Here is a 12676-nt window from a genome sequence, read left to right as displayed (position 1 = left end):
GCTAAACGCTAGCACTTCTTAGTTTAGTGTGTTAGCATGCTAATATTTGCCAATTAGCACTGAATACAAACCATTTATTTTGAGATTACGAGGACAGACGGGAAGAACAGACGAAAGGTAAAGCGAAAAGGAGGTAACGGATGGAGAGAAGGAGATAGAGGAGGGAAAAGAAGGGTGGGAAGGCTTGAGGATTTAGAGGGAGAGAAAAAGGCAGCGGAGAAGGAGCCGGGAGGAGGTTATAAGCAACTTGTGTGTTACGTTGAAGAGCTGCAGTCACTTTATCCTCTTTGTTTTCTTCCTTAGTAGAGTCTGACAGAGGGACAGTCACATCACATCCCTTAGGCTCTCCCTCTTGCTTGTCCATTTATATTTACTTTTGTGACTGTTGATGGATGTACAGTGTAAGGCCCACACACACACACACACACACACACACGCACACAGAGCAGCCATGTGTCCTGCCTCTGAGGGATGGTTGTCAAGGTGATATATAATGGTCTGATCAACCTCAGCTTCATCACTGTGGAGACCCTGAAGAAAACCAGCTTCAACCAAACACAGCATCTCCCTCTGTGCTGTTACGCTGTTAAAATCGGTGTCCTGTGTGTTTCTAAATATCTGCCTGCAGCTCCACAATAATTAAACTTCACTACAACCATAAACTGCGTTTAAAGTGCCAGTACTACCTGGCAACGGCGCATCTAATCCACTGCATCTAATGCAGACTCGATGGCAGTCATGAGGACAACAGATGCATTTCGCTTCATGATCAGTTCAAGCTAAATCATTCAGCAACCTCCTCTGACTCTGATTCTTTCAGCATGCTGGGAGCTTAAATGAGTGAAATTTAATTTATCGGGCTATTACCAGAGAGTAGAGCCATTCATTGCAGTTTTACACGGATTTAAAACTAACTCAAGGTTAAAACATTCGCTGAATACGATATGGATGTGCAACAACTTTATCTGGGGGGGATGTCTGCGAAACACCAGGAAACATTAACATTCTATAAATGCTGAGTTATAGTATCTCAAAAAGTCTGTGTATAGTGTGTCAAATTGTTTTGATTGGTTTACTTTAATGACGTTTGAGTCATGAAGCTAACTTAGTTTAAAGCAACGTAAGCAGTATATTGATATTGATTGAGAGCAAATGTATTTTTTTGTCCATTTTCAATAGAAGCTTTGCCTGAAAGAGTCGACTGGACATCCCAGTCTGCATTAATATGAGCGATAAATGTAGATTACAGCACGTGTTTACATAAATGGTGATTCATTTAGCTCTGCTTTTGTAAAAGGGTTATCATCAACACATATATTGTATGTTTATCATCTATATAATGTGTTTTGTCATCCACAGCATGGATACACTCATGTACCTTGTGTTTGCTCGCTTTCCTTTTGTCCTCCCTTGCCTCTCACTCATTCAGTACGTCACATTTTGCAAGCGTTCATTCACGTCTGTAACAACTGAAAATTTGAATTTGATGAACATTAATTCCAATATTTATCTCATCAAGTTAAGCATAAAACTCAGCACAAAATGATCGCAACTGAAGATTTCTTATCTCCACCAGCCCTGCTCAGAGGACGCCAGGTGCAGAGCAGCGTTCATGTGCTGGTGCTTACTGCGCTCTGCTGGTCAGTAAAGGGAATTATACTGCAAGTGGATGGCAGGCAACTGGGTAAGTATTCCACAATGTAAGTGCCCCATCCAAAATGTGACAATGATAAATTCTCATTCCTCTTATTGTGAACCCCGCCTTCCTCATGTGGTCCCCCCAATAGTCTTAACTCTGCCTCTTTCTTATTTATCTCTTTGTGCTGCTCTGTCACAAGATGAATGGTAATGCAGAACTGTTGACAAATTAAAAGGAAAACAAGACAGAGTAAAATGATTGCCTTCTCAACATCCTCAATGGCGGTTATTTTTTTTAATATGAAGAGCGGTACACAGAAGAGAGCTAAACGAGGGAGAGACAAGAAGGGAAAACAAAGAGAAAGAGAGATGATAGACAATTAAAGTCAAATTATGGGAGCATGCCAAGTACATTAGCAACCAAAGCTGATCATTTATCATCATTGTGCGCCTTGTCAGCGGGTAATGTTCACATTTGTAATTGGGACAAATTGGTAACCAGTGGGGCGTTTAAAGTGTGTGTGTGTGTGTGTGTGTGTTTTATATTCTCATTAATTTATAGAGGAGAGCACATTGAGGACAAACAGCTTCTACCTTTGAGTCCAACTAATCACAGCAGCTGATTTCACTTCACAAATTAGCACCAGTTCACCACAGTGGAGAAAATAAACTGAAAAAAGCAGCAGCTGTGGGGGTTACAGGTAAAATAAAACTGTAATATTATACTATGTAAATGATACTTCTATTAAACTGAATCTGGAAACATTTCCCTCTGCTGCTAGTCACATGTTTACAGTTGTTTATATGCTATTAGAAAATATTTTTTGTACTACAGTAACTGTATATTTGTATTGTAATCTTCTCAAACTTTGATACTACCAGAACAAGAAACGTCTATCTATAGCCTGAATAATATGCTTTTTGATAGGACACATGCCTACAATATACTGATGTTAATGTGGACAGATAATATGTAGGCTTAGGTGTGTGGTTATAAGGACATCGTGATATAATAGCCTGTCTGTTACTTTGTGTAGGTTACAGACCTACTCTGGTGTCTACATAGCTATCATTGTTTTGTTACACAGGTCATCCTTTCTTTGTGATTGTTTTGCTTTTCCCGTCATTCTTACAACAGAATAATAACACATATTTTCTCCATCAAAAGGTGTTGTTGCTATAACTATAGTAGCAGTGATGGAAATAAAGGTAGATACCATAGATAGACTGTATGATAGATACAGCAGAAGCAATATACTCAGTAGCAGTGGTTATAGGGAAAAAAACTCATATCACGCATGCGCAACGCGGCATCGAAGGAAATAGTGTAAGAAGTGCGTGAAGTCGATCGGGACTTGACACGGAATCTGAGATTTAACTTGATCCTCGCTCTAGTTTTGAGGATGTAAAACTACAGTTTGCGGACAATGAATTTTACCCGCCATGTTTATATAAACAGCTGGTGAATTCATGAAGATAATCCAGGAGACATACTGGATCTGCACACCCCACTGCTGGCCCCGTCTGCACGGTAACTTTGGACAGAGGCAGGGCTCTCCTGCTAGCTGCCACTCAAGCTAACTCCAGGTAGCGCAACATGCTAACGCTACCTATTTACATTGCTTTCATTCGTTTTCAGTTATAAACTGTATAGTGTTTACTCGCAAACCAGTTTTTTTACAGTTGCATACTTGTCGCACTATCGAGCTAAGGGGTCAGCGAATGCGTGGGCTGCCGCAATAATAAACAAACACGCCTGCTAACCTCGTAGTAGCATGCTACGTTAGCCAGTTTGCTATCATCGGCGTTAGCTGATGTTTTTAGTAGCAGGTAGCTAGCCAATCCGATGTCAAGTTATTTTAGTGGAAATGCTGTTTCCGGTTAGGCTCTTCAGAGTAAAGCCATACTTCAACAGTAATCTATAGAGTAGCAACCCACAACACCCGTTGGAGCAGTTGAATACATATTACAATAAATATTACTGGCAGGAAGATGTGCTTAAAATGCATTTTGAGCAATAATAGTTAATTGAATAGTCACAATACACTTAATAAAGGCCTTGCTTTTAGCATTTCAAATGTTTCACCTTTACTTTGAAGCCAAGAAGTGTTTATTTCTGTCTACCTTTGGTTACTATTCAGTAACATCCTCTGACCAACGACAGCCTGAGTGGAGCCGCTAGCTAGCTACAAGAGGCACGCGAGGACATCAACTTCACCTTTATTTAAATTTTTATCCTAGAATAGAAACAGTTCCGGGTTTTTCAGACCTCAAACGTAAATCCAATAACTGTTGATACTTTATGTCATTGGGTCGCTGATGAGCTACCATTATCTCTATACTGCTAAAAAGTTCACATTAATGTTATGGTTCTATTTGAGGTGAATAAAAAACTACGTATAACGCCATACAACTCATCAGCACCAGGAGCTGGAGCCTCCTAAACCTATCTACAGTTGAATCAACTCTTCTCTGAAACAGTTTGATCTAAACCTGCACATTGTCCTCTTTCCAGATCTTGTCACCGTTCCTCCTGATGCTGAGAGGCTTGTGGTGACACATCTGCCTCATCTACAGCTGAATTACTGTGAAGATTGTCTCTCATTTGGCCTCTTGGCAGAGTGAAACTGTGTCAACATCGTATATATAATCAGACACAGGAGTCAAGATGTCCATCACCAACACACCTACCAGCAACGATGCCTGCCTGAGCATCGTGCACAGCCTGATGTGTCACAGGCAGGGGGGCGAAAGTGAGACGTTTGCCAAGAGGGCCATCGAGAGCCTGGTGAAAAAGTTGAAGGAGAAAAAAGACGAGCTCGACTCCCTCATCACAGCGATCACCACCAATGGGGCCCATCCCAGCAAGTGTGTGACCATTCAGAGGACCCTGGATGGGCGACTTCAGGTAGGATGAGACAGTTATCTGGATCAATTTAATAGGAATATCATTTACTTTCTACACATTGGTGTTGACAAGCTCATCTGTTGATGTTGGGATGTTTGGTATTATATACGAGAAAGGAAAAGCATCAATTGCTCACATTTGAGAAGCTGTAACCATCACCACCGCTCAGCCCTTTTAGTTGCAAAACAACACAAACTATTAGTTAGCAAATTTGTTTTCCGGGAAACAAATTTCTGTTTCAGCTCTCAACAACATCCAACATGTGAGATGAGAAACCTGCCAAAATAAAACATTGCAAGCTGTGATTTTCAAATGCAATTGTCAGGAAAACGATTTAAGATCTGGAACATGATTGAGCTAACAGAATGTGAGAAGATTCAGGAAATCTCTCTGCATTTAGTGCATTAGACCAAAGTTGTGCTGGAGCCAATATCTTCACCATTTGTGTAGTTGGAACTCTCTTTTTTTACCGTAACTGTCGAAGACGAGCTGTATTCCAATAACTGACACTTTGTTTGACCTCAGCTGTGATTTTACAAATTCATTAACCCTTTTCCTGTTTTCTTTCTCTCTGTTGTTGTTGTTTGTTCCCCCAGGTGGCTGGACGTAAAGGGTTCCCTCATGTAATCTACGCCCGACTGTGGCGGTGGCCTGACCTGCATAAGAATGAACTGAAGCATGTCAAATACTGCCAGTTTGCCTTCGACCTCAAGTGTGACAATGTGTGTGTCAACCCCTATCACTATGAGAGAGTGGTGTCTCCTGGCATAGGTGAGCATTTCAGTGAGTTCACTTTTTGGGTGTTTTCAAATTTCTTTAAATGTTTACAGGGCTCAATAGAACCCAAATGAATAAACAGCGCTGTAAGAAATTCAACCTCAAAGATTCAGTTGTCTTTTATAGCGCACTGAAGACATTTGTCAGCAACACAGTTAGCTTGTGGGCTAAAACATGCAGAGTTACTGGTGTGGTCCTGTAATTTGCTTAAAATAATTAAACTAATGTGATGTTCATTGAAGTCTTAGTGGCATGTGTCTGTTTGGTTATTCCCTTTGTTGTAGATTGGCATTGTCAGTAACCTGTTTTACCTCTTCCTCCTCCTCCTCCTCCTCGATCCACAGACTTATCCGGACTGACACTGACCAGCTCTGGTTCCAGCTCTGCACTGATGGTTAAGGACGAGTATGATTTTGACGGGCCGCAGAGTCTGCCCTCAATCGAGGGAGGGCACTCCATCCAGACCATCCAGCACCCTCCATCCGCCGGCTGCCCGGCCCCCTCTGAACCATTTGCGACCCCGAACCTGCTCCCACCGGCTGAGGCCTCCACCTCTGCCTCAACATCGTCCTTCCCTGCCATCGCTGCTGGATCAGGCAGTAAGATACAGTTGTAAAATATCCCTGTGTGTGCTCATTTGTGCTAATGCGTGTGTATGTTTGTACATGCAATATGTGTGTGTTTGACACTTAAAGACTTTCTTGTCTAGTTTAACATTTTGGCAGTAGATTTGTGAGTTTGTACTTTTTATTGGAACTATCTGTGGGTCTGTTATTCTCCTAGGTGCCAGCTCAAACTGGTCTAGGAACAGCAGCTTCACATCCAACATACCCCACCACACCAACGGCCATCTCCAACACCACCCTCCTATGCCACATCCGACACACTACTGTAAGTACGCACTGTCACTACAGCTGTAACTCACTCCACAGACGTTATTGCATACTTGAATTGTAAGAAAAAGTGCAAAGTGGGTGATCTGTGCCATGACTTTGTGTTCCTCTCAGGGCCAGTGCATAATGAGCTGGCCTTTCAGCCTCCTATATCCAGTCATCCAGGTGAGAACACACAATCCACAAGGACATAAACCTTGGACAGAATGTTTAGGACCGATATATTAGAAAACTGTTTGAACAGTGGATCTTTATTTCCACATTTTAGTCCCAAACTTAGATCATTCACAGATTACTGCCCTTGTTGGCTGTCATCCTCGCTAAAGGCAGGTTTGCTCCATTCAACTGCTTCTAAAAGTGAGACTAGATGAGATATAACGCCGTGTTAATATGCTCAGTTTGACAGCTTCTCTTTACATTTTTGATTGTCATAATGGCAAGTTTATGTTACAGCATGAAGTGAAAATATAGTTGTTAAATAATGGTTTCAGTCATTTATTTAAATGTTGCTTGTTTGTCATCATTTCATATCTATGACGTGAAAACAAAAGTCTCAATAGTTTGATGTTACCTTTGACCATTTTCCATTCATGACACAAGCCCGTTAACATCCCTCCTCTTGTTTCAGCTCCTGACTACTGGTGCTCCATTGCCTATTTTGAGATGGACGTTCAGGTCGGGGAGACGTTTAAGGTGCCCTCCTCTTGCCCCACCGTGACTGTGGATGGCTATGTCGACCCCTCCGGAGGAGACCGCTTCTGCTTGGGCCAGCTCAGCAACGTACATCGCACTGAGGCGATTGAGAGAGCAAGGTAGGGGAACTTATCAACCCCCCCCCCCCCCCCCCCCCCCCCCCCCCCCACACACACACACACACACACACACACACACACACACACCCCCGAATTGCTTGTAGCTGTTCTATCAGCGTGTTCACAAGAATGCAGAGGATGTGAAAAACACTTGACTGTGTCGTGAAACATGGTGGCGCTATTATAACCCCCATTCTATCCCGGCTCTCTCCCAGGCTTCACATCGGTAAAGGGGTTCAGCTGGAGTGTAAGGGCGAGGGGGATGTGTGGGTGCGATGCCTCAGTGACCACGCAGTGTTTGTTCAGAGTTACTACCTGGACCGAGAGGCAGGCCGAGCCCCCGGAGACGCTGTTCACAAAATCTACCCCAGCGCTTACATCAAGGTATGGAATGTAAAAAGAGGACATGTCTCAAGGTTGACGTTTCAACTGCTGCGTGCAAGCTCCAAACTGCTGATTTAGTCTCCATTGAAAAACGTAAATCATTATTTACATTCCTGATTTCTGCTGAATGTACAGTATTGAAGGTCTCTTCTCCCCTGCCAGGTGTTTGACCTCCGGCAGTGCCACAGACAGATGCAACAGCAGGCTGCTACAGCTCAGGCAGCAGCTGCAGCACAAGCAGCCGCTGTGGCCGGGAACATACCTGGACCTGGATCAGTTGGAGGAATAGCTCCAGCTATTAGTAAGATACTGTTGACTGCAAATACACAGATGCACATTCACACACATAGAGACAGTCAACTATTTTGTATTAGAGACAAGTGGTTAATAGAAGGACATCTATTTCCATTATCAAATTAATCTGCCAGTCATTTTCTTGATTGAAAGCTTAATGATTAGTTTTCTTTTTATTTCTTAAAATAGTGCCCTGTTTCACATATTCAGATTGCTTCAGTCCAAAGATTTACAGTTTACTGTCATTAAAGTCTGAGAAAACCAGCAAGTGTATATACGTTTTAGAGGCTACAACCTGTGACATTTTGCAATGACAAAAACATTGTCAGTTGCCAATTAATTTTCCATAGATCTGTCAATTGTTTCAGCTCAAGTTAATAGTAATAAATCACACTTAATTGGTTGTTTTATTCTTGGGTTTCTATAATTCAAGTCGATATTCCTTCCAGTTTGAATTGTTAGTCACACATGCAGCACACTGACCTGTTCATGTCTCTCTCTCCTCTGGTTCTCTCAGGTCTGTCAGCAGCAGCCGGTATCGGGGTAGACGACCTCCGCAGGCTGTGTATCCTCAGGATGAGTTTCGTGAAGGGCTGGGGGCCCGACTACCCCCGCCAGAGCATCAAGGAGACCCCCTGCTGGATCGAGATCCACCTGCACAGAGCTCTACAGCTACTGGACGAGGTTCTGCACACCATGCCTATAGCAGACCCGCAACCTCTGGACTGAGCGTCGCACTGCAACATACAGTGCAATGGAAAGTCTGCCTCTGTGAACTGTTGTGGGTGGAGAAGCCGGTGAAACAGCTGTGACACTGAAGCTGTCTCATGTGAAACAAAAGAAGACAAACTTCAGGTGTCTTTGAGGCACCTTTGTGCACTGTGGCTCCTACTTTTGCTTTTTTTTTTTGCTTTTTTTTTTTTAAGCAAGAGTGACACTAAAATGAGCCAAAGCCATATATCAAAGCTATATTTATCTTTATTTTTGATAGATGGCTTTGATTTTTGATGACTGGAATATGATCAACTGTAGGACTAGAAAAATACTTCACAGAGAACTATAGTTACAAAGCACCACAACATGCACATAGATGACCTGCAGATCCCATGAAACTGGAATGTACCGCGACTACTGACAGACGTTAGATTCAGTGCTGCACCGCTGTGGAATGACACGGCTCTCGTATCCAGTGACGGAGCACCAGCGTGCTGCTGGTTTTCTATTGCGTCGGTTTTCACTCGAGCCGCTACAGACGGCTTCACACCTTGGGACAACGAGCAAGTTCAGCCGACTGTCGGGCGGAATAGAAAAGCAGCAACACTCGATGCGATCAGCGCTCGACGTCACGTTGGTAGCTGTGCCTCTCAGATGCTGGACAAGGGTCGAGGACCAGCCAGCTTGGATCAGGTCGTACTAGACACCCACGGGAATATCGCAGTGAGTGAAAGGACAAGCGCCGCGCCTAAAGCCGGCTCTAACCCTCTGAACTGAAACACGGTCAAGTCAATGGACTCTTCTAGGTCAGGTATTGTCAAAGTATGGATTTGGACCTTGTAACTGGTTGTGGGCCCGGTGGCTGTCCAATGACTAATCTTTTCTTCCCCCTTCTCAAAGGAAGATCCCCAGTTGAGGTTTTGGACTCTTAGCCTTTTGAACTGCCCATTGATGATACAATATATCTGAGTGAGAGAATAAATGATCTAACCACAGTAAGTCAGTAGAAACGGATATAGAGATGACAGGATGCTCATTCATTATCGGTCACTTTCCACCATGTTTCAGGTTTGGTTACTGTATTGGAACTCGCCCTCTTTTATGCTGCCATAAAGGATGAATCTCATACACCTTTGTCTGCAAATTCTTCACCTTTTCTCACTTTACGCTGAGAGCAAAAAAAAGGTTAAATTATATTGAAGTAAGAAGCGGAGAAGAGACAAACGGTTGTTCTTAGGTGTTTGAGATTTAATTACAGTACAAGGAACAGCGTTTATCAAAGTTTTGGAAAGAGAAAGTACTTATTACTCAGTAATGTACTGTAAGTCTAGTGTGATCATGAGAGCTCATGTCAGCTGCTGGACCCAATCACATTCATTTGGAGGTTTCTTTAACTTTAAATGTGATTATTTGTATTTCTTTTGTTTAGATTTTTATCTCCAAGCATACCCGACTCTTCACACTTGTTGAGAATCATTGTACTGAAACATCGTATGACTTGCAGCCCACGTATATGCTACTAGATCCAGGTCTCTTGTGTATGGTTTACTGATAAAGATACATGAATTTAAGACGGTGTCCCAGCAATATTGAAATATTTTCTTGGTTTTTATTTTTGTTACTTGTATTAATTGATTTGTATGATATTTGTAGCACTTTATTTTTTTTCCCCTTGTTTTTAATTCAATAACCCTAATTATGAGGTGGCTGTCCTGCAATACAGAAAGGGAGAGAACAGCTTGATTTATAGTCTTTGTAGGAGTGTGAGCAGAGGCCACTTTGTGAGGCATTTGTACTGAAAACATTTGTAACACTAAGACATCTCAGTTCACTCTCTATAGGCATTTACACACACTGGTAGGGTTTCTTTTGGCTGGTCTGAGTTGTTTTCTTTCCTTTTTAAATCCATGTAAATAACTTTGTTTTTGAAATGCATGTCAATGTTCGCATGAATTTGAATGGAAAATAGACCCCATTGCCCCCCCCCCCCCCTTTTTTAAATACAGTACTAAACTTCACAACATTAAAGGCAAATTGTGGGAAGCTACATGGTCATTGCTGATGGAAATGATATAATTCAATTGTATAAGCTCAATGTTTTGTTTTGGCAGCCAGGCTCCTAAAGAAGGCAACTTGTCTCCTGAGAGCTCATTTTCATACAATAACACCATCAGTTATGTGTGCAGCCTCTCTTTGACAGTAAAATGAGATCAAGCGTATTATCTCTCACAGGTGAAGGTAGCTTGACACAGAAAGTTATTTCAACACGAGTCCCCTCGTCACTGCGCTGCATGTGATGCATTCTGTTACTGTTTTTAAGGCATTTTTATAGATTAAGCACATTGATTACACATTTAATTTACTACACATGTTGAGATGTTGGTTGAAATTTGGGTTTTTTTGTCACAAGAGATGATCCACTTTGCTCTCCCAACTGATTGAGCAAAACTGAGCAGCAGGTGGTTGCGTTCTCTCCTCTCTGTCCCATCTTTCATTATTTCACTATAATTTGAAAAGCATTGTTTAAAAGGTTTGTCCTACATCAGGTATTAAGAGTCCGACTAAATGATGGATCGATTGGTAGGAAACAGGATATCTTATGATTATGTAACTGAAAGAACTGATGCTGAATTCTGTCCAGAGAAATAATCTGTTGTTCTGCTGTGCTTTAGGGTGGTCAGATGTTTTTATAATACTTGCAGTTATTATAGGAGCCTATAAAGACACGGCTCAAATGAGTTGCTGTTGACTACTGTGACCGATTGCAGATAATGCATTTTACCTGTATTTCTTATGTGAGTCTTTAATTAAACATGGCCTGATATTCTCCAAGTGGTGACCTGTATCTTTTCTCAACAAGGTAACATGTTCACGATGGAATTAGTACAATTTAAATGTTTTGTATTTAATTTAATAACACTTCAGCTCAGGTATGAATTTGGATGAAGCTATACTGGGAATGACGTAGGTCAACGTACCAACAGCAGAAAAAGCTGAGCTTTAACTGAACATGAATGATTGCTGCATTGCACTAAGGGCAGCGCCTGGGATTTTCTGCTATGATGTGTCAAAATGTCTGCTCTTAAAGTCTATACGAATCATCCTTGATAAATACAGCAGGAGAGAGAGAGGGATAAGTCAGCACAGTGTACGCACGCCCACACTGGCCTGAGGTCTAATCAGCACAAAATAAATCACCTGTGTGGGTGTGTGTGTGTAGCACCTGCCTAGCAGTCCACCAGAGTCTTTGTCCAAATGGGTTTCGCTGCACAGCGAGATTCAAACAAGTGAAGACAGTTTGATGATTTAAGTTAAACCATAACACATCGGAGCACCCTATCAACTGTTAATGCTCTCATCACACATTCAAACTATTATTCAATTATAGTGCGTAGGTTCGTACTGGGTATGTCTGACATCTCCCCTCGCTCTCCTGTTGGCTTTGTTGCACCCGTTATGGGAGACTAACTACATCTATATCATAGAAGATATGTCTCAGTAGTTTAAGCACAGGTAAAATATTGATGGTGGCTGACTGCCATCCAGCTTATTGAGTTTGTGCCTCCGTGGTTTGTAACCAGTATAACAAAATTAGGGTAAGAGGTAAGAGGAGAGATGAGTGCAAGCTCGAACATTAAAACACCGTCTTACATAATGAATGAAACACACCAGCCAAGACACATTTTAAAATGAAACCGTCTTTATTAAGTAACTTTAATATCAGAAAAATAAAACTCTTAAATTCTCTTTACAGCAAATATATAATATCAGTGCTTTGGCCGCAATAACTTAAAAGGCCGTTATAAAATATAGTCTGCTTTTAAACTCCTGACTCAATTTGAAGAATTTATATGCCATAAGACTCCCCCTACATATACATAACAAAATTGTAGTAAAATTAGCAAATACTTTGAACTGTTGGTACATCTTAACAATATATGTATATATATATATATAGATAATCTAAGATACATTTTACAGTATACCGTTCTTAATTTGGTGGTGTACAGACAGGACAGGCAGCTTGAATCCGTGGCCTTTTTACAGTTGCAGAGAGACGTTTTACATTGGCGGTACATTATGAAGACATGCTTGTGATGCACATTCCATTTTCCACTTGGTTAAACGGCAGCTATCAATACTATTATCATCATCAATACTGTAAACTAATAACTAGACTACAAGCGGATAGCATCGACACTCTCCTCCTGCAACATTTCTGGGTTTCCAACTCTTCATTCACTTAATCACTCAGA

The 12676-nt window shown here is 41.7% G+C and overlaps 1 protein-coding gene across 1 annotated transcript; it reads left to right on the top strand.

Moving 5' to 3' along the window:
- Positions 1 to 2980: 2980 nt before the first annotated feature.
- On the top strand, positions 2981 to 11246 carry LOC306697651 (mothers against decapentaplegic homolog 4-like). The gene is made up of 10 exons (XM_079161662.1): positions 2981 to 3169; positions 4154 to 4546; positions 5143 to 5317; positions 5668 to 5922; positions 6107 to 6214; positions 6331 to 6381; positions 6845 to 7028; positions 7244 to 7412; positions 7575 to 7713; positions 8224 to 11246. The coding sequence occupies exons 2-10, from the start codon at positions 4307 to 4309 to the stop codon at positions 8433 to 8435; spliced, it is 1533 nt and encodes a 510-aa protein (XP_079017788.1). The 5' UTR covers positions 2981 to 3169; positions 4154 to 4306; the 3' UTR covers positions 8436 to 11246.
- The last annotated feature ends 1430 nt before the right edge of the window (positions 11247 to 12676 follow it).

This window comes from Pholis gunnellus (genome assembly GCF_910591455.1).
Source record: "Pholis gunnellus genome assembly, chromosome: 6".
NCBI lineage: Eukaryota > Metazoa > Chordata > Actinopteri > Perciformes > Pholidae > Pholis > Pholis gunnellus.
This window is presented reverse-complemented; position numbering and strand designations above follow the sequence as displayed.